The 23,407-nt window shown below is 39.7% G+C and overlaps 1 protein-coding gene across 1 annotated transcript in view; it reads left to right on the top strand.

The window, feature by feature from the left end:
* THSD4 (thrombospondin type 1 domain containing 4) overlaps window positions 1-23,407 on the top strand; it is a 685,670-nt gene that overhangs the window by 636,056 nt on the left and 26,207 nt on the right. Inside the window, exons 13-16 of the mRNA XM_037833526.1 lie at window positions 123-327; window positions 2,057-2,230; window positions 8,835-9,008; window positions 16,789-16,968. Coding sequence (XP_037689454.1) covers window positions 123-327; window positions 2,057-2,230; window positions 8,835-9,008; window positions 16,789-16,968 — 733 coding nt within the window. The remainder of the gene's footprint in view (window positions 1-122; window positions 328-2,056; window positions 2,231-8,834; window positions 9,009-16,788; window positions 16,969-23,407) is intronic.

Genomic DNA, 23,407 nt, shown 5'->3' with positions numbered 1-23,407 from the left:
GCTCTTAAGCATTGCTCTAATATGATGCTCATGATGACTCAGTGCAAGTTGGCTGGGGCTCATGCACCCTTCCTGTTGACGAAAGGTCATCTCTCCCTCTTGCTCGCTCTCTCCTGAGCCAGCTGGGACATCGGGGAATGGTCCGAGTGTAGCAAGACCTGTGGCCTGGGCATGCAGCACCGCCAGGTCCTGTGCCGCCAGGTGTACGCCAACCGCAGCCTGACAGTGCAGCCCTACCGCTGCCAGCACCTGGAGAAGCCGGAGACCACCAGCACCTGCCAGCTCAAGATCTGCAGCGAGTGGCAGATCCGGACGGACTGGACCTCGGTATGATCACGTGGGCAGCTGGCTGTGGAAAACCCTCTCTAGACCCCCCCCACTTTCCCCCCACCAAGACCTGAGATGGGATAAACCTGCATTTTCCAGGAGGGAACCCATCCTGTGAGACCCTGAATGGCCTTTTCTGCAAACCACAGTATGTGCTCTTAACTTGGCAGTTTAAGCTCGAGGCTTGTTGCTGGGGTTTTCCTTTAATCCATTCACCCCAGGTGTCTATAATCTATGCAGTCCATGCCTTTGGCAAGTTTCTTAAATCCTTGCTACTCAGAGTATGGTCCACCAACCAGCAGACTCACCCAGGAGCTTGTTAGAAATGCAGCATGTCAGACCCCACCCCGGTCCTACTGAATCTGAATCTGCATTTTAACTAGATCCCCTCATAGTCATGTATGAAAGTTTGGGGGATCCTGCTCTAAGACACAGCTTTTCTACTTTTGATGGATTCCCTTTGCCCACCTAAATAATTAGAATATGGCATCTGAGGAATTTTCCAGTCTGTCTCCAACATCCCTTTCTAGTTTTATTTCATGTGTTCCCCATAGCCTACATCCCAGCCACACCTATTTCTCTTTCCCAATACCTGGCATACTCATTGCCCTTGTTGATGCTGTTCCCTCTACCTGTCCCAGGCTGTTCCTTCCGGTGAGCTCCTAGGCAGCCTGCAAAGCCCAATTCAGGAGTTTGCCTCTGGTGGACTCACCTCCTCCCAGCCCAACCCCCACTCCTTTTGCTGACAGAGATGCTTTTTGACAGTCTGTCTGCCAAGGCACCCACCACCCCCAAAGGTGAGGTTTTTTTAAGAGCAAATTTCAGGGCTTCTTCATTTTTCAATCTGCATTAGCCTCTGGCACCTGAGGCTTAATGTCCTAGAATTTTATAATCTTTTTCTTTCAGAGAAAGAAATGATATTATGTGTAAAATATGGGACCAGCAGAATTTCTGTGGCCAAGTATAAAATTCTCCCATTTTCTCATCCCATTCTTGCCCATGTTCATTAAAACAATGCTAAATTCCATGATTGCTAAATTTCATGCCAGAATATGGGAACAGTCATGTACTGTCTCTAAGTAAAGACCATCAAATACCACACAAGTGAGGTGGGGGAGACCCGAGGCCCCCCTGGTCCAGTGGCTTTCAGCTAGAGACAAACCATGGGTGTGAAGGGCCATGGGTACCTTGACGTTAATAACAGTACAAGAACCAAATGTATGCTTTCCTTTTTTTAAAGTTATGGTGCAATCACATTTATCCTGTAATGACACCACTCACTTTCACTGAATCCTGAGATGCTTTCTTGCTCTTCTGAGGGTAACAAAAGAGATTGAGTTAAGGCTAATCTGCATCACCCATGGATGACTTCATGGGTGAGCCAGGGGAGTCTGGGCATTAAGTCTTCTGTTTCATGGATCACGGTGGGGAGAGCGTCAGCAAGTCTGATGGAATCAGCTCCTTCCGATCTTGATCTCCCATTCTATAGGTGGCAAACCTGAGGCCCAGTGGAGCAAAATAGGCAAGGCATCTCAGAAAGGCTCAGAAAGAAGGGTGTGAAGTTGTCTGAGGCTTGGATCCTCTGCCAGCTGGTTACATGCATTGCAGGGGCCTCACCCCAGACCTGCCCATGTGCTGGACAGTGAAGGACAAGGCATCATAACTGGTGAGTCTTTGTTCCCAGAACTGAAGCTGCCCACCCCAGTGACGTAAGCTTGCTGTGTTTCAGTGCTCGGTGCCATGTGGTGTGGGACAGAGGACCCGAGACGTGAAGTGTGTGAGCAACATTGGGGACGTGGTGGATGATGAAGAATGCAACATGAAGCTCCGGCCGAATGACATCGAGAACTGCGACATGGGACCCTGTGCCAAGAGCTGGTTCCTCACCGAGTGGAGTGAAAGGGTGAGCATGGCTGGAGGTGGAAGGGGTCTTCTGGAGCCAGAGACCAGGACTCTGCTGGTCCAGTGGGCAGGAGCTGTAGGCCTCCAGATGCTAAAATCAACGATAAGTTGTGAATGTGGAGAAAAGGTCTCAGATGAATTACTGTAGGCCTCCTATGCTTGGATGAGGACTGAGGGGCTCCTGCATGTGGAAAAGTGGAAAAGTTCGTTCCTTACTACTCCCCATGAATATTGAACAATGAAATCCTAAATTAGAGACAAATAGTTCATGACTAACCTGTCAATGACCTATATATAAGGGAAACTAGTGATTCATCGAATTCATCTGTCAAAGACAAAGACAAGATTTATATATGAGAAAAAGGAGAGCAAGGGGAAGGAAATAAGTAACTTAGCTTTCCTTTTCTTGTTGAAGCTGATTATCAGTGGGAAGCAGGAAAGGCTGGTCAGAGCACTCTGCGGGGGGCACCTGGTATGGTCATCAGACATATAATTTCTATGGTTTCTGGATTCTCTGGAAGACCTTGGAAATTTAACTGGGATGTACCAGCTGTCTCTGTCCTTAGCAGCTGCCTCTCAGTTAGGCCAGGTCTGTACCATTCCCTTATCAGAACTCCTCCCAGGCTGTGGTAACCAGATGCTTCTGGGTTCCATGTTCAAGTGCAGGCTCTTGAGTTGTCCGGTCTGGAGGGGGCTTGAGACTCTGCATTTCTAACCAGCTCCCAGGTGATGCTGAGGCCACTGGCCTGCAGACCACACTTGGAGCAAATGAGTCTCTAGAGAAGACAGCAAAGATATAGACTCTTAGGAGACTGTATTGAGTTCATGAGGCTCCCCCAGTATTACATTATTGACAATGCAGTATCTCAAGCTCCAAGGGGTAAAAATTCACACAATTCAGAGATGTCAGTAGTCACATGCCCTTACAGCCAATGTCGGTGATGCCGACTGATCAATGTCCATTCTTACTGGTCAGTGCCCCGTGGCAAGCATTTTGAACATCACCCCTACAAGTGTTCACATAGGGTTCAGCATCCTCCACGTGGCAAGATGATGCCCTTTAATTGCCTCCCACTCCTCAAAATAGCAGTCCATTTTTGGGGGGGAGGAGGTGTTATCAGGAAAAAGGAAGAACACACATTGGTAGGAAAAGCTGCAGTGATTTATTCCTCTGTGTGTCTCCCATGTTTACTTACAGCAGTAAAATTCTGCGTGTAAGTTTTCCAAGTAATTCCACACCAGCCACTTCCCTTCCAATGACGACTTACAAGCTCATTCAGGGGAATGTAAATTTGCTTTGTTCTTTAACATGAGTACTTACTGGATCAAGCCTTTGGCTTGAAATTCTAAGTAAAGCAAAGAATGAGCGCTTTATTCTTCTATTTAGAGAACTTTTTGTTCTTTTTGGAAAAGACATGTTAAGCCAGGCAAGTTTGGTGCTATGATATAAGTAAATAATTTTGCTTTGTCTGCCCCCAGAACAGATCATTGTTCCTAAATTGTCATGCTTATTTTACAATGGAAAGAGGATATTCTTGGGATTAAGGAAGGATCATTGGTTTTGGCATCAGTTCCCCTCTGCTATCACTTGTTTCCTATTTGGCCTCAAGCAAGCCACTGACTCTCTGACCCTCAGTTTCCTCATCTGCAACATTATTGAGTGAACATTAAGGGACAAACGCATCAAAAGCACCTAGTCTCTGAGACACCATAGATTTTTTCTCTTTTTTTGTTTTCTATACTTAACCCCATATCTTAACCCCAAAAGTGATTGACTGAAAGCAAAGACCTCAGAAATACAAGAGAAGAATGGAAATCAATTTGGTTCAACAAATATTTATCTCATGTCTACTATGTATAGGGGCCTTGGCTCATCAGTGGGGCTCTGATGGCAGCAGGTGACTTTCTCTATGCCACTTACTTTCTAAAAGAGAAGAGTACCTGCTGGATGCCAGTCACCAAACACTTTCTGTACTTCCTCATTGGACCTCAGAACACCCGGGTGAGCAGGCAATGTTTAGTCCCAGGGGATAGGAGGGGAAATGAGCCTCGGAGGATTGAGGATCATTTCCAGATTTACAGGGCCAAGAGAAAGCAAAGCTGGGGCTTGGCCACAAGATTCTGAAGCCCTTGTGCCAGATGTTCATGCCAGAGGGGGGTTATAAAAAACAATCTTGTTTTTCCAAGCGCCTGTACAGTGACTGAAGTTTAGCGAGACAGAGCCAGAAGTCACTTCTGCTTCTCTTGGCTGGCAAGTGTGGAATGTTTGTCCATGACCTAGGTGAGGGTGGCGCAGTGGGGCAGGTTCCCTGTGGGATGCTTCATTCTTCTTAGGCACTATGTTTACACTGGGCCTTGGAGCTACCAGTTGACCTCAAAAAAGGTTCATCCCCCAGGAATGACCAGCAGATGCTCAAAACAATATGGCAGTCTTTCTTTTTCAAATAGTTGTTTTGTATTTAAAAAAAAAAAACAAAAAAAAACTTGTTAAATTTTCATGTGAAGTATACAACTTTTCATTTATTTCCAATTTATTTGCACTTATTTTATGCCAGGCATGAATGTGACTCAGCTTTCCATTCAGTGAACTCAAGAGGGAGAGACCAATGAAAATGAGATTAAAACAAATTACAAACACATAAGGCTACAGAGTATGTCCTATTGCCCAGTTTAAAACTCCTTAATCTCTATTTAAATAAACTGAGGTTGTAAACTCAATCTGAACCTTAAGCTTCCAGGTCTATATAGTTCTTCTGATATGATGACTCACCTTAAAGATATCCTTGTAGCTACTTTTTTGTTTGTTTTTAATTTTCAAACCAAATTTATTTTCAAAGAAATCTCCTGCTATATTACTTTTGTATGCCCATTATTTTTTTTAATTCAGTTTTATTGAGATATATTCACATACCATACAATCATCCATGGTGTACGATTAGCTGTTCACAGTACCAACATATAGTTGTGCATTTATCACCCCAATCTATTTTTGAACATTTTCCTTACACCAGAAAGAATCAGAATAAGAATAAAAAATAAAAGTAAAAAAAGAACACCCAAATCACACACACCCCCATCCCACCTATTTTTCATTTAGTTTTTGTCCCCATTTTTCTACTCATCCATCCATACACTGGATAAGGGGAGTGCAATCCACGAGGTTCTTTGTAGCTACTTTTAATTGCGGGTGAGCCTTATCAGATATAAACATCTTTTACTGTCTAGTTCTATAAATCATTCACAGGCTCAAACTTTAATCATAATAGGGGGGAAAAAAACTTTGAAAGTCTACCAACCTCAACTTTATAGTGTCTAATTTCTTAAGATGGTTTCTAAGGGAAGAAATAAGTAAAGAAATTGAGATATTTAAATTACAGAAGATGAGGCATAAAACTGAAGTTCAGGAATAATCATTATAGCCTTACTGTCCCTAGGGTCCAGTTGGGCCAAGTTTAGCATTTAACTGTTGCTAGAGTGAGAAGAAGCCTCACGAGAGGGTTGCTCAGAAATTCCACACCATTTCTGTGCTTTATCAGCCCAGAAGTTCACTTTGGAGTCTGGACCTTTTCTAATAGCCAGATGGGTTTGAACTTCTAAGCTCATCATTTAGGGACAGTGGATGGGTTTGTTTCAGTGCCTCACATTGATAGGTTAGTCCCTGCTATCCCATAGGGACCCCTCATTCTCCCTCTCCAGGTCCTGGGCCCGTAGCTCTTTTTAGATTTAAATTGGTTGTGCTTTCTCTGCAGTTGGTATCATGAAAGTGAATCTCTCATGCAGGACCAGGAATATGTGTGTTTTGTCCTCTATTGGGCTCTGACTTTGTTCTTAAAGTTCTTTTAAATTCAAGCTCATGAGGGATATGGGGAAACTTTCCCAGATGTGTATGCATTATTTGGTTTGGAAAAATTATTAGCTACTCAAATGCAAATTACCAGGAAGGAAATATCCTTAGGGTTTGAAACATGAGATAACTGTGATTTGATTAACCTTAAATCTTGAGGAGAATTTACATATCTCATGTTTTAGAATTAGGAAAGAGTCTTGATAGTATGTGTCCAAAACAAAAAACTTTTCAGCCTAAAATATTCCAATTTTTTGTAACAAAGGATTTTTTTTTTAACCTAAGTGGTTCTTTTTCTCAGATTTCTAAAAATGGATTCAGCACAAGTCATGAAAATATTTGTGAGCCCTTTGCTCCAAGGTAGTTTCCTCCCTGAGGATACAGATCAAGCTCAGAAGTGATCATGTAGATGTTGGATTACTCATCTGCAATTATCCAAGTTATTAGAATCCTTTTGAAGAAACAATGCGGCAAGCATACCTAAGGACCTAAAACTATTCAAACCCTTTCACTCAGTAAACTCCCCTTCTAGGAATTTATCCTGGAGAAATAGTTCAGAGAAATTAAAAAATAAAATTAAAAAAAAAAGACTATGCATGAAGATGTTCTCTCTAGCATGGAGTGAGAAATTGGAAAAAAAACTGTTCTTGCAAAAATGAAGGAATGCCTAAGTAGACTGTGGTACTGTCATCATGACAAAATGTCATGCAAGCATTAAAAGTGAAAAAAAAAAGAGTGCAAATTATGTCTGTTATGATAACAAGTCTGAAAAAAATGTACATATATGAATAAAAATGAGAATAGAAATGTTCATAGAGAAATGGAGTTATATTTTTCCCTTTACCCAAATTTTGTTTAAAATTTCCTTGGTTTTGACTTACTTTTTAAAATCGTAAGGTTGGTTAAATCAAACATAGACTCTGTGTGTAAGAGAAGACACAGCAGAAACCCCCAAAATGGGCTTGAGTTGTGCTCCAAAGGTTCACTTCCAGGTTTGGAAGGTGCTGATGAGAGATGAGAAACAAGCAAGGGAGTAGAGTCTACACTCACTCATTCCACCAATACCCCTGGCTGCTCCCAGGGACAAGGCACCGGCAGGGGTGCTGAGAAGGACTCAACAGTGATTCGGTAGTCCCGGTCCACCCCAAGCCCACCTCTATAAAGAAAAAGCAAGCAGGCCACAAATAATTATGATACAAAGGAAGCCAGCTGAGTGTACAGTCCATGAGGATTCTGAGGCTGGAAAGAAGATAGCTAATTGGGCCAATCAAGGAAGTCTTCACAGAGGAGGTGACGTTTGAGCTGAGCCTTAACGGATTTTGATGAGTCCAGGTAAAAGGAAGAGCTTCCAGGCAGGAGAGTGGCTTTGGCAAGGGTGGGCACTGGAAGCACGTGGTGTGATCAGGGACTCGCAACCACTCTGGCTCCATTCGGTGTGGAGCATGGGGATGGAACAATATGAAATTAACCTGGAAGAATGAGGTAATTGGGACCATGTTGTACGAAATCTTTCAGCGCCAGTTGGAGAGGTCTATACGTGAATTTCGTTAGGAATGGGATGGCATCAGAGGGATTTTTACCATGGGGGTCCCAACCCCTGGAAGCCCCTGGCATTAGGAAATCCAGTGAGGCTGAGCAAGAGGCTGCAACCATAGTCCAGAGGAAAGAATATAACTGACATTGGGAACCATGGGCCTACAAAAGGAATAAGACAGATAAGAGAGACATGCTAAACTAGAATCTGTGTGTCCTGATGGTTGGCTAGATACTAGAAGAAAGAAGGCAGAAAAGGAGACAGCATTCGAATCTGGGTAAAAACATGAATATAAAATGGAAAAATCAAGAGGAGGAGTGGGTATGGTGGTGAAGGTGTTGTCTGTTTTTTTTTTAACATGTTGGATATAAGGTATCTAGGGATACCCAGATGAAGATGTCCAGAAGAAGCTTGAAAGTATTTGCTAAGAAGCAAAATAAGGCAACATCCCCAAAAAGCATTTCAATACAGAAGGAAAATGCTCTGTTGTGAGCTTTGTGTTGTGAGGCTTTAGGTAAAAGCTTCACCTCATGAGCCTCAGTTTCTCTATCTTAAAGTGGGATATAGAACTTGATCCTTAAAGGCCCCCTATACCATTTATGGAGCACTTGCTGTATGCAAAGCACATTGCTCACTATCTCTAATCCTGCCAGGAGCATGTCTGTGTGCCACTGGTCCAGAAGGGCAGGCCAAGTTATGAGGGACTGGGTCACTTGCACAGGCCACGCAGCCAGTAGGGATAGTAACGCTGATGTGTGCCAAGCTCTCCCTCTAGGCCAGGCTGCCTCCAGCACTGCCGTGGCTGTGGCTCTAAGGAGTGGAACCATCTACCCTACTATCAGGTGCAATGTTGAGATGACAGAGATCAGTTCCCTCTTTTCCCAGACCAAACCAGCCTAAGTTTTCACATGCTCATTCTTCTGCTGCTGAATATATTTTTAAAGCAAAAGCTAGGATAGTCTGACGAGTATCAGTGTATTCATGGCAACAGTGGGACAGAATATTTGGAATTAAGACTGTCCCAGAAAAGCCAAGACAGAGGACTGCGATTCAGACATCCTATAACAGAGTGGGGTAGAAAATAGGCAGTGTGAGAAGTTGCCGGGGCCTCTGGGGGACAGAGCTGGTAGGAAAACAAGGTGTACGGTCTTTCTGTGCATCTTCTGAAAGTGGCTTCGGAACCTTCTGGGAGCCTCCCCTCTAACGTGGCCTCCTCCTGTCTCTCAGTGTTCGGCAGAGTGCGGGGCCGGAGTACGGACACGCTCAGTGGTGTGCATGACGAACCACGTCAGCAGCCTGCCCCTGGAGGGCTGTGGGAACAACCGGCCAGCAGAGGCCACCGCTTGTGACAACGGGCCCTGCACGGGCAAGGTAGAGTGGTTTGCTGGAAGCTGGAGCCAGGTGAGTGGTCAGAAATGGGTGTGTCTGTCTACCCTAGGCAAAGGGCAGCAGAGCAGAGGGGTTAGGAACCAGGCCTTGGGGTCATATGTTCCAGGCGGAAATCTCAGCTCTGCCACTGGCTACCAGTGACCCTGGAGAAGCTACTTATGCTCTTGGGAGCTTACTTATTGTGCATCTACTATGTGCTCCTCTAGGCATGTGGGACGTGTCAGTGAACAAAACCAGTATCCCTGCCCTCAGGGAGCTTATGGTCCAGCACAGTTTCCTTGTGTGAAACGCTGGCAATGAAAGCCACTTTACAAGATTATTTTGAGGAGAAATGAAATAATGTACTTGAAATATTTAGGAAAGTGCCTGACATATAATAAACACACATCAATGGTAACTGCTGCTACTGTTAGTCTTAATAAAGCCAATCTTGTCTGTGTGTGACAGTATCAGAGGCAGAAATAGAAAAATTTGGGGTTGTTCATTATAAAGGATAGATAATATTGGATACTTTAATAAAGCAATTAATTAACTGATCAGTTAATTATTTCCTCATTGTTCCAAATTTTAATGTGAACCCCCTAAGAAAATGTGGAAAAGATTATTCCCTCTTCACTGCCCTGTTATAACTTCCGTCAGCATTGGAGTCATGGGGGCTTTAGCATTTGGCCCCTAGGTCTGGCTGGTTCTCCAAGGACTTTTTGGCTGATAATCATGATTTACGCATTATCGGGACTCTGAATCCATAAAGAATTATTTTCAATTTTAAGTAGCTTTAAAAACAGACCCTGAAAAAATGGACTGCCTTACCCTTGTAAATTGATAGGACCCTTTTGGAAAGCAATTTGGCAATAAAAGTCAAGAACCATAAAAATGTTTATCTTAATTAACATCATCACCCCACTCCTAGGCATTCACTTTAAAGAAATAATTAACAGAAGAGAAAAGGCTTTTTCAAATAGAGATGTTCATGACAGTAGAATGGTCAGGGATATTATGGTATATCCTAACTCAATAAAATATAATCACAAGGATAATTAGGAAGATGCGGAAAGTGCTTATGATATAATGGCAAGTGAACTACAATATGAAAATAAACTAATACTAATTTAAACTACATAAAAATAGAGGTTTTTAAAAATACAAACAGCATGGGGAAGTGTTTTCATTTAAGATTTCCTTAATGTTTTCATATTTATAGCATCGATAATTGATCCCAGCTCTCTGAGTACTGTAACCTCTCTGAGCCTCAGTTTCATGATCCATAAAACGAGGAGCATAATACCAACTTCTTAGAGTTGTTAAGAGGTTTTCATGAGCTGCTATACATCAAGAGGGCCACCCATTGGTTGGGTCATGGGAAGTAGTTAATAAATACTAATTCCCTTTTCTCTCTGTTTATTTTTACTGCCAATTGTTTCTGTCTTGTTATTGGTAATAAAACAGGACCTAAACTCCAACGAGGATGCAGAATTAAATTCATGTGTCTGCTATTCTCAGAAGAAGGGGGAGCAGGATTCAGTGTCTTTCTTGCTTGTGGACCTCCCATAGACTTTAGACAATAGCACAAAGCATGTGTGATCCCTGGTAAAGGCAGGCTTTATTTCTACAAAAGATTGGACACAAGGGATTTATTGCCCTGTTATCCAAAAGGCTTAGGACATAACTGACGGTAGGCAAGGTATTCGTTCTGGATTGATTGACAAGCATGCTGGTGCCTTCTGGTACCTACCTACCCTGGAAATTTGACTTTACTCCCAAGGAAAATGAAATAGAACATGCTTATTTATTGAAAGGTAAGCCTGAGAATTATCTGACTTCAAAATACAAAAATGAATGCTCCTTCCAACCATGTGGTTCTGATGAGAGTTGGCATCTTAAACACTCCACCACCCTGGCCACAGTGATTAGCCCAGGACATGTGACCTTTCCTAGGATAACCCAGAGTCTGAATTTCCTGGGACTTTTAACTTGGACTGAAGGAAAGAGACTCACAAGTAAGTTATGGGCTCGGGGTTTATCAATGGCCATGTTGAGGCTTGTGGAGAAGCCAGCCTGAGATAAAGAGACTAAATTCCAGGGGAAGGCAGAGACAAGGGAGTTTCTGGCTGCAGAGTCTTTCTGATCCCACCAAGGAAAGAAGACATTCATTTTCTCCTGCTGCCCAGCAACCCTAAAACTAACTGGAGATGTGTCAAGCCTAGGGAATCTTTTTCGACTCCAGAGACAAAATAGCACAACTCTTATTCATAAGGTGTTATGCCCCAAATTCATGCCCAGAATTGTTTCTTTTCTTCTCAGTCAATTCCAGATTTACTTCACTCTTAGATTGTCTTAGTTCGGGAGGGTCTGTCGTAGTCTTGAGGCACCAGGAGCAAACACATTGCTCCTGTCTCTGGATCACATTTTCCTCACTGGATCTGAACAGACATCTTGATTCCCATCTGGTTTTGGATCATCGATCCGTCAAATTGGGACTGCAGGAATGCTTTAGATGCAGAAATATTCATGACTTATCATTTCTCATGGGGAATGAGAACCATTTAATAACACTTTTTGTATTCTTGCTTTTCTCTCTGAATTGTATTTATTTAAGATATTTATGTTATTCCATCTGATTTCTCATTGTAGAGTTTCACCTGGAATATCTTTGTCAATTTCATTTTTAACCTTCCTATGTATTTCTTTAAGTATGTCTTGTGTATGCAAAACTGTTTTTGTCCTTTACCCAATCTGCAAGTCTTTGTCTTTTAAGAGTTAATTTTAACAATTCACATTTACTGTAATCACGTGTTTGCACTTTTTCCTGTTATCTTATTTTTCATTACTATGGGTGTGAAGTTATCAGTAACAACATTCTGCCCTAAAAGAAAACAAATGTCATACACCTTCCTTTTAATTACCTCCCTTCTTGCTCCTCCACCAAGACATGGAAATCATCTGGATTTAGCTATAGATTAATATTAACTGATGTATAGAAAAAAACTGATTTTGGTTTCACAGTGTTTTTTTCCCAAAGGCTTTTTTTATTGAGATATAATTCATATATCCTAAAAGCTACCCTTTTTTAATGCAATTTTATTGAGCTATGTTCATATACCACACAACCCATCCAACATATATAATCAGTGGTTCACAGTATCACATACTTGTGCATTCATCACCACAATCAATTTTAGCACATTTTCATTACTCCAAAAAATAAAAAAGACCCAAAACATTCCATACACCTTATCCCTCCTTATTATTGACCCGTACGATTGATGTGTACATTTGTACTGTTAATGAAAGAATATTACGCTATTACTATTAACTACAGTCCATAGTTTGCAATAGGTACATTTTTCCCATATACCACTCTATTATTAACTCCATATAATAGTGTTGTATCTTTGTTCTAGTTCATGAAAGAACTTTTTTATATTTGTACAGTTAATCACAATCATTGTCCACCAGAAAATTCACTGTTACGCAGTTTTAACCTGCAGCTTTCCTTCTGGTGATATACATGACTCTAAACTTCCCCTTTCAACCACATTCACACAAAATTGAGCACTGTTAATTATTCTTACAATAACATACTACCATCACCTCTATCCATTTCCAAACATTTAATTTCAACCTATTAAAAACTTCTGCACATATTAAGCAACTGCTTCTCTTTCTCTAGCCTCATTCTATCTCTTGGTAACCTATATTCTAGATTTTAGGTCTATGAGTTTACATATTATAATTAGTTCACAATTTAGTGAGCTCATACAATATTTGTCCTTTTGTGTCTGACTTATTTCACGCAACATAATGTCCTCAAGGTTCATCCATGTTGTCCCAAGACTTGATTCCCTCTTAACTGCTAAATAATACTCCATTGTATGTATATACCACATTTTGTTTATCCATTCATCTGTTGATGGACACTTGGGTTATTTCCATCTTTTGGCAATTGTGAATAATGCCACTAACATCCGTGTACAGATTTCTGTTCATGTCCCTGCTTTCATAAATTCTGGCTATATACCAAGTAACAGAATTGCCAGATCTTAAGGCAACTCTCAACTTAGCTTTCTGAGGAACCACTAACCCATCTTCCACAGCAATTATACCATTTTTACCTTCCCCCCAGTGGTTAATAAGTTTTCATATTTCTCTGCTTCCTCTCCAAAACTTGTAGTTTCCTGTTTGTTTAATAGCAGCCATTCTAGTAGATGTGAAATGGTATCTCGTTGTGGTTTTGATTTGCATTTCCCTAATAGCTAGTGAAGATGAGCATCTTTTCAGGTACTTTTTAGCCATTCGTAGTTCCTTTCTTTTTTTTTTTTTTGCCTATTTTTAAAATGGGTTGTCTTTTTATTGTTGAGTTGTAAGATCTCTTTGTATATTCTGGATATTAAACGCTTATCGGATATGGGTTTCCAAATATTTTCTCCCATTGAGTTGGCTGCATTTTCATCCTTTTGACAAAGTCCTTTGAAGCACAGAAGAATTCAATTTTGAGGAGGTACCATTTTCTGTTTTACCTTTCATTGCTTTGGCTGTAAGATCTAAGAAACTACCGCCTAGCAATAGGTCTGTCAACATGGATAAACCTCGAAGACATCATGTTGCGTGAAATAAGCCAGACACAAAAGGACATATAGTGTATGATCTCACTGATTTGAAACAGTTAGAATAAGCAAATTCCTAGAGTCAGAATCTAGAATACAGGTTACCAGGGGACAGGGCAGGGATAGGGAATGAGAAGTTAAGGCTTAAAATGTGCAGGGTTCCTATTTGGAATGATGGAAGTGTTTTGGTAATTGATAGTTGTGAAAGCAGCACAACATTGTAAATGGAAATAACACTGAAATACATATCTGAGTATGATTTAAAAGGGAAATATTAGCTTGAATATATGGCAACAATAAAAAAATTTTTAATCCATGAAACTACACTACACAGTGAACCCTAAGTTAAACTGTGAACTTTAATTACTAGTACAATTATTAACATGTACTATCATCAATTTTAACAAATATTCCACACCAATGCAGAGTGTTGGTCATGAGGTGGTATATGGAAATCCTATGTTTTGTGCATGATTGTTCTGTGAACCCACAAGTTCTCTAATAAAGGGAAGAAAAAACAGAGACAGCACAGACAGAACAACTAATCAAAGGCATTACAGCAACTTCCCGAGTTCAGTTAGCTAAGGGAAAAATGTGGACATAGAACTAAAGAAAATCAGAAAGACAGTGCGTGAACAAAAGGAGGAATTAGAAATTTTAAAAAGGAACAAAACTAATTCTGGGGATGAAAAACACAGTAACAGAAATCTAAAAATAGACTAGAGGGTTTCAACAGCAGAACTGTACATGCAGAAGAAAGAATTAAAGACCTAGATGATAGGATAATTGAAACTATAGTCCAAAAAGCAGAAAGAAAAAGAATGAGAAAGTGAACAGAGCCTAAGGAATCTTTGGGACAACATGAAGCTACCAATGTATGCATTATGGGAGTCTCAGAAGGAGAAGAAAGAAAAAAAGGGGCAGAAAGAATGTTCAAAGAAATAATGGAAGAAAACATCCCGTATGTAATGAAAGACAAGAATAGACACATCCAAGAAGCTCCACAAACTCCAGACAGGATAATCCCAAGTAGCCACACATGTGACATGTTATAAATCAAACTGCTGAATGCCAAGGATAAAGAGTGCGCTCTGAAAGCTGCAAGAGGGAAGCAACATGTCATACGTCAGAAAGCCTCAATAAGATTAAGTGCCAATTGATCATCAGAAACCATGGAGGTGAGAAGACAATAGAATGACATATTTAAAGTGTTGAAAGGAAAAAAAAATTGCCAGCCAAGAATTCTATATCCAGCAAAACTATCTTATAAATATGAGGGAGAGATTAAGATATTCCATGATAAACAAAAGCTTAGGAAGTTTATCACTAGTAGCCTGGTCCTATAAGAAATGCTGAGAAGTTGTTCGGGTTAAAAGAAAAAGACATAGATTGAAGTTGCATGAAGAAATAAAGATCATTGGGAAAAAATAATACAGGTAAATATAAATACCAATACTATTGTATGTTTTGGTTTATAGTACTACTTTTTACTTCCTACAGGATCTAAAAGTCAAATGCATAAAATGAAATGATAAATCAATGGTTTGGGACTAAAAATGTATAAATATGTAATTTGTGACAAGACCTACATAAAGGTGGGTTGATGGAGGAATATAGGAACATTGTGTATGCTGAGGAAGTCAAGATTCTTGTAGATGCAGAATGTTAAATTTAAGCCCCATGGTAACCACAAAGAAAATACCAGAGAAAATGCAAACTCATAGATATAGAAAGAGTACTGGTTACCAGGGATGGGGAGCAGGAGAATGGGAGTTAATGCATAATGGGTATAGGATTTCTGTTAGGGTGATGGCATGAGGGTACCACAATGTTGTGATTACATAAGTAAATATCCTTGTTCTTAGGAGGCGTACATGAAATATTATGTGTTCAAGGACTATGATATGTGCAACCTGCTCTCAATGTTCGAAAAATAGATAGGCAAACAGATGTATAGGCAGATGGACTGATAGGCAGACAGATGGATAGACAGGTAGAATGATATGGTAAATGGCAAAATGGTAAAATTGGTGATCTGGGTATCAGGAGATGTGGGGATATATTGGAGCTCTCTGTATGAGGTTTGTATTATTTTTTTCAACTTATCTTTAAGTTTGAAATTATTACAAAATAAAAAGCTTAAAGAAAAAAATAAACCTCCTGACAAAAAAAAAGTCAAGGACCAGGGCTTCACTGATGAATGCTACCAAACATACAAAGAACATAAGAGTACAGGTTACCAGGGGCTGGGGCATGAAGGGAATGGGAAGTTATTGCTTAATGGGTACAGAGTTTCTGTTTGATGTGATGAAAAAGTTTGACTGATAGATGTTGGTGATGGTAGCTCATTAACATGAATGTAATTAATAACATTGTACACTTGAAAGTCATTAAAATGAGAAATTTTGAGTTGCATATATGTTACTGCAATAAAAAGTTTTTAAGAAACACATACATTAAGAATAAACCAAACGTGAAAAAATTTACAAAGTAATGTATATAAAATAGGAAAACTTATGAGCAAACAATTTCACATGTAAAGGTCTGACTGGCTTCCCTGGGTATAGCCCCTGGGAGCTTCGGTACCACCTTGGGAACTCAGGTTGGGCTGTATGATCAAATGGCCAGCCTCCCTATTGGGGGGTAGGGTGGAATCACTCACCTTTGGAGACATTGTCCCAAGTCTGGGGTCTTCCTCTCAGCTTTGTGTATGCAAAGAATTTTAATTGAGCCCCTTACCCAAGGGTGTGCATGCTCCTGGAGTCTGAATCATTCTCAGTAACCACCCCCTAAGAGCCCAGCAGATAAACCAGAATATCAGTTCATTATTTTACAGTGGGGGGTGCCAGAGACAAAGAAACTGGCTCAGAAACAAAGAAACTGGCTGATTATGTTCCTTTAGGGAAGACCAGGATAAATCTTCGTTCTACAAAGAGCACCACGATCACAATGAGCAGCATCTTCAAGCTGTGACATCTCAGTGTACCCACCCTCCACGCCAGCGAGAGAACTGTTAGGAAAATGAGAATCCAGTGTAACTTCCCCTCCAGAAACATTTCCCAGGTTCCCTTGGGTTCTTCCTCACTGAAATGATCACTTTATGATGACTCATAAGGATCCCTTAATGGACAGTATTCCTATCCCCTCTTCATCGTCTGATGCCCGTCTTTCTCTGTTGCTTTCTCCAGTGTTCCATCGAGTGTGGGAGCGGAACACAACAGAGGGAGGTGATTTGCGTTAGGAAGAACGCAGGCACCTTTGAAGTGCTGGACCCCTATGAGTGTTCCTTCTTGGAGAAACCCCCCAGCCAGCAATCCTGTCACCTCAAGCCTTGTGGGGCCAAATGGTTTAACACCGAATGGAGCATGGTGAGTCTTGGTGCTCTTGATGGACATTGCATTAGGATGTCATTCCTCTTCTTGCCTCCCACAGACACCTCTAGGGAATCTACTGTGTCCAGGCACTGGTCTCAGCCATGAAGTAGATTCCCTACAGCAAATCTACACTAGTCACCATCTGGGCTCAGCGACTGGTGGCAGATGCCTGAGGCTTAGATGGTCTTGATTTCTAAATTGTAGAGGCCACAAAACAATGATTTTCCAGCATCAGTTGGCATGAGAATCAACTGGGGATCTTATTTGAACAGATAGATTCTGGGCCCACCCTGGCCAAGGAATTTGCATTTTTAACAAGCTCCTTAGGTGAGTTGGATACAGGATCTTTGTGTTCCAGATTGCTAACGCTTCTGTTGTACAAAATACCAGAAATGGATTGGCTTTTATAAAGGGGATTATTCGGTTACAAATTTACAGTTCTAAGTGTCCAAACTAAGGCATCAACAAGAGGATGCACTGAAGAACAGCTGATGGTGTCCAGAACACCTCTGTCAGCTGTGAAGGCACGTGGCTGGCATCTGCTGGTCCTTTGCTCTCAGGATGCATTTCAAAATGGCTTTCTGTAAAATGTCTCTGGGCTTCTGTCTCTCTCAGTTTCTCTCAGCTCTCTGCTTAGTTCTTCTGGGATGTTTCTCTGTAAGCCGCTGGGGTCCTCTCTTAGCTTCTCCGGGGCAAACTCTGGGCTGCATCTCTTAACTTAGCATCTCCAAACGTCCTTCTGTCCCAAGTGTCTGAGTCTGCATCGGCTCTTAACTTCTCCCAGGGACAAACTCTGGATTACATATCTTAGCTTCTTCTGAAAGGTCTCTCTCAGCTTCTCTGAGCTTCTCCTCTCTGTGAGCTCTTTTAAGGGACTCCAGTGATCTAATTGAGACCCACTCTGAATGGGTGGATTCATATCTCTATGGAAATGATTTAATCAAAGGTCTCAAGGTTGGGTGGGTCACATCTTCATGGAAAAACTCAATCAAAAGTTCCAACCTAACCAAAAGACACAAAAAGTCTGCCCTCACAAGATGCATTAAAAAACATGGCTTTTGTGGGGGACATAATAGATTCAAACCAGCACACCTTGGTTTTTTGAGAAAAGCCACCACTAAAGATGATTGATGGCTGAAGGGACTTAAGGATGCTTTTAAAATACTACATCATCCAGTGACCTCTTTATAAAACTCACCGGAGGAATTTCTGTGAGGCTCAATGCCAGTTTGTGTGTGTGTGATGCATACATATTTTATATACTTTTTAAAATCCTATAGACATTATGGATTATTACTTTTGGAACTGATCCTGTTTACTCTTTGAATTGGTTACCAGGAACCTCAGAGCCAAAAGTGAGCCCACCTCTAAAAGAGAGTATACCAGCTTCACTTGATTTTTCCTACTTTTCTTTTTCCTGCAGTTTCCTCACTTGCTATTTTTTTGTCTTGTGGTTCCTCTGAGTATTCTCTAAGGCATCTTAAGTTATTTTTGTAAGGTAAAGGGTGGTGTGCAAATGAAAACATGGAGATAGTTAGATTGGTAAATAGAGAAATAGACAACTAAGGAATGAAATGGGAAAGGGTATAAGTAGAGAAAAGTCATATATTTTTTTTAAATAGAAAAGATTATTTTCAAGAAACTTCCTAAAAGGGAAAACCACCTCACACACCGTGCCTTGTGAACATTCAGCAAGCCTTGGAGTAGACGTGGCTGGGGTCAGGGCTGTCATTCTGCTGTTGTCACTGAAGATGTTCAGGCTGAGGCTGTCAGTGGCCCAGAATGGAAGCCAGAGCCTTCTTAGGGTCATTTACAGGTGACAAAAGTGTGAATTTTGCTTATATAATATATAATAAAAGTGAAGAATTCTGTTCCAAAAAGGGAATGTCTGCTTCAGTGATAATAGCCATTTGGAAAGTGGCAAACCACTTCTCAGAGGCAGATGGAAACAGAGGTGGTGCTGGATTTGAAAGGTGTTTAGTCAGCTTCTGGGAAATGGAATTTAATTACTTTGATGTTGGCCAATGCCCTTGAGAATGCTATTTTCTTTTTCTGTCTGGTTTGGAGAATCTAGAAAGGGCCAAGCTCACCAGGCCAGGTCAAAGGAGACCAACTCCAGAAACACTTGTTTTTATGTCCTTGGCTTCTCAGTCCTCATTTCGTCTCACATATCTTGTTAATGGAACTATATGATTTTTGGCTTTCACCTTGTTATTTGATGTCAAAGATACAGAAACTAAATAGGGGCCTTGTCTATTTGTTTATTTGTTATGGTCTTTGTTGTTATCGATCAGGGGGTAGCAAACTTTTTTCTGTAAAAGACCAGATAGTGAATATTTTAAGCTTTGCAGGCCATAGGGTCTTTGTTGCAACAACTCAACTCTGCCATTATAGCACAAAAGCACAATTCATAAGCAAATGGTGGGCTTTTGTTAACTTAAAAAGACAACATGAGCATTTAAAATAATTCATCTCAATAGCCTGCTCTTCATCTTCAGCATACTTTTGTTAGCTTCAAGTACAGTGGCTTTAAGTAACTTTACGTGGAGCAATGTTTGTCATTATTTTCTTGGTTTGGGTTGGTTTAGATGGAGGCCTTTAGAAGTTGCTAATGTAATCCTCTCAGATAATAAGCCTGTTCTCTTTGTGAGGCTCTGGGGAAACTGGCTCTCTCACATATTGCTGGTGGGAGTACAAAATAGCACAAACCCCATACAAGGGAATTTGGCATTACCCTTTGACCTAACAATCCAATGTATGACCCTCTATCCTTTAGATATGCAAGATTATGTGTTACATCAAAAGATTGGAAATAACCCAAATGCCCATCAATAGAAACCTAGTTAAATAAACTATTGAACCTCTATCCAATGGACTGTTGTGCAGTTTTAGCAAAGAAAAGAATAAGGACTTCACCTTAGTAGGCCTCCAGAATATACTGTTTAGTGAAAAAAGCAATGTGGAAAAAAAAATGCTCTTCTTTATCTGAGCATAGCGTACTATTGTTTATTTAAGAAAGGGAAATTCAAATATGAATATTTATAATATATGTATTTATTTGCTTATATTTTTAAAATCGTAGACCAAAATATTAAAAAAAACAATCACTAGAGAGTCCAGATATAGACCCACACAAATATGGTCAATTGATTTTTTTATTTATATGCAGTAGAATTCACTTTTGGGGGTATATATTTCACATGCATAAATCACAGACCAGATACAGAACATCTCCTACATCCAAAGAATTTCCTCATGTTGTCCTTTTGTGTTCAGATCCTCCTTCCCATCCCTTCGCTAACCTCTGGCAAATATTCATCTGTCCCCTGTTCCTATATTTTTGCCTCTTCTAGAATATCATATAAGTTGACTAATATTTTATGTAACCTTTTGAGACTGAAGTTCTCCTAACATAGTGCATGGATCAATAGTCTATTCCTTTAAATTGCTGAGTTGTATTCCACTTTGTGGATATACAACCATTTGTTTATCCATTCACCTGTTGAAGGACATTTGGTTTGTTTCATTTGGGTGATGAATAATACCATTGCAGACATTCACATACAGGTTTTGTACTATCATAAGTTCATTTCTCCAGGATAAATACCTAGGAAACAGATGGCTGGGTCATATGATAAGTTTATGTTTAACTTTATGAAAAACTGCCGAACTCTTTTTCAGAGTGGCTACACTGTTTTACAGTCTCACCAGCAATGAATGAGGGTTCCAGTTTCTCCTCATCCTCACCGACATTGGTATTGTCAATGTTTGGATGTTTTTGTTTTTTTTTTTTCTAAGGGTTTGTTTTGTTTTTATCTTTCTGATAGGTGTGTTGTGACATCACATTGTGGTTTTAATTTGCACTTCCCTTATAGCTAATTAAAAAAAATAAGCTGTTAAGCGCTTATTTTTAATTTTTGTATAAAAATTAAATCAAAATGAATCATAAACTCAAATGTAAAACATAAAACCATTAAATTTCTGGAGGAAAACATAGGAGAAAATGTTTCAGACCTTGTGTTAGTCAAATGTATCTTAGATGCAACATCTAAAGCTTGACCCATAAAAGATAAATGATAAAGTAAACTTTATCATTTATTAACTTTCCATTAATAACCTTTAATACCTCCTATTCTGCAAAGGATAGTATTAAAAGAATGGAAAAAACAAACCATAGACTGGGAGAAAATTTTGGCAAATCGCCTATCTGACAAAGGATTTATAACCAAAATATACAATGGCTTCATAAAACTCAACATGAGGAAACAAACAATCCAATAAAAACAATAGCCAAAAGATTTGAACACACACCCCTAGAGAAGATATATGGTTGGCAAATAAACACATGAAAAGATGCTCAATATGAGTAAGTCATTAGAAAAATATAAACCAAACCACAATTAGACACTGCCACACACCTAGCTGAATGGCTAAAATAAATTCAAATGACCATTTCGAGTGCCGGTGAAAATGAGGAGCAACTGGAAGCCTTATAAATTGCTACTGGAAAAGTAAAATGACACAGCCGCTATGGAAAACCATTTAGTAGTTCCTTATAAAGCTAAGCATATAGTTACTCTATGACCTAGCAAGTCAACTCTTAGCTACTTACCCAAGAGGACTAAAAATTTATGTTCACATAAATATCAGGGCAGAAGTGCTTATAGCAGCTTTTTAATTGATGATTACCAAAAAACTGGAAGCAACATCCAAGTAAATGGATAAACAAACTCTGGTACATCCATGGATCTAATACTACTCAGCAATAAAAATAAGGAAACTGTTGATACTTGGAACCAGGTGGATGAATATCAAATACATGTGGCTACGGGAAAGATGCCAGACCTAAAAAACTACATTATTGTGTGATTTCATTTATTTAATATTTGGGGAAGACAATTATAGGGACAGAGAACAGATCAGTGATTGCTAGAGGGTATTGGGGGGGAGGGCAGCCAAGGGAATTTTTTGGTGTGATGAAATTACTTTATGACTTGTTCATGGCGGGAAATACATGACTCTAAGAATTTGTCAAGACTAGTAGAACTGTATACCACAAAGAATGAATTTTGCTGCATGTACATTTTAAAAACAAGTAAACTGAAACAAATACTGTAGTAACAGGGTGGAGAAGACAGTGATGGAAGCTAGAATTCTTTGAATATACCTTATTTCATTAATTTGAGTTTTAATATTTAATATTTTAATCAGACAAAATTAAAATTTTTATAAAAGCAATCCCTAAAATCTGAAAATACAATAAAACAAATTAACCTAAATGTGTATCCAGTTGGTGGCATCAGCACAATTACAAATGACTTTAAAACACAATAATTTGACTTCCATTCCCAATGACAAAAAGAACTGCAGAAAAAAATGCTTACTGTTTGCAATAATCATATTTTGGTGATAGTGTTTTATTGTTACGCTGAGACAGTTGGGTGTATTATGTGTGATAAAGTAAATGAGTAATTATTTGACAGTAAAATTCTATTTTCTCTAGTATCCTTTAAAATTAGGATTCTTGTCCAAGTAAAAGGATATAACAAATAAAAGATAGAAGAGGTTTAATTAAAAATCATGTTGTCCTGAATTTGAGTTGGAAGTTATCAGTATAAACTCATGGAGTAATTTAACTTAAAAAAAAAAAATTATTTCCTAGTTCTATCCACTGAAAGAGCCTAGAAACAGCAAAGGGCACTCCCATCAACAAGGTGTGGTCTCAAAATATCACTTTCCACTAAACAGAACCAAAGATTCTTAGAGAAACGGCCAATTCCAGGGCTGGGGGCAGTACATTTATAAGTTAGATTGGACTGCCTTTTCATGTCAAGTAGCCAAGAAATTCTCAAATACAACTGAATTCATGTCAGAAGGATGCAACAGCCAACTTTTAGAGGCTCCCGTTAGCCAATGATGGAACAATATGAGCACCAGTAAGGAAAACAGTTGCCATAGATGGGAACACATCAAATGTCAGTTTATACTGAAACACACCAGGATATCATTTTATAATATTTGAAAAAAACAACCTAATTAGTCACCATTGGAGGATGTTAGGAAACCAACTCAGTCTAAAAACTGGTAAATAAAGGAAAAGAATCACGAATTTACCCTGTCTTTCCTAAACAAAATGTACTACTGGCTAACCAAATGTGGAAAGGGGAGGAATTATTTACAAAAGATTTCCGGCTAATAAAAGAAGAAAGGGTAGGAATTAGAATATCACCACTTTTCAACCCCAAATGAACCAATGGGTCTGGGCATTACACATCAGTGACTGCTAACTTCACTGGGGAGAGAAAAAAAAAAAAAATCAAACCTGCATCTATCCAGGTCTCTCTAGATCTAGTTTCCAATTTACAGAAAATTCAGAGGACAGAAGAACATGTTAAAATACATCATTGGGATGCAGGCAGCAAGAACTAGATAT

This window comes from Choloepus didactylus, chromosome 4, assembly GCF_015220235.1.
Source record: "Choloepus didactylus isolate mChoDid1 chromosome 4, mChoDid1.pri, whole genome shotgun sequence".
Taxonomy (NCBI): Eukaryota; Metazoa; Chordata; class Mammalia; order Pilosa; family Megalonychidae; genus Choloepus; species Choloepus didactylus.
The sequence above is the reverse complement of the archived record's forward strand: the minus strand, read 5'-3'. Positions and strand labels throughout refer to the sequence as shown.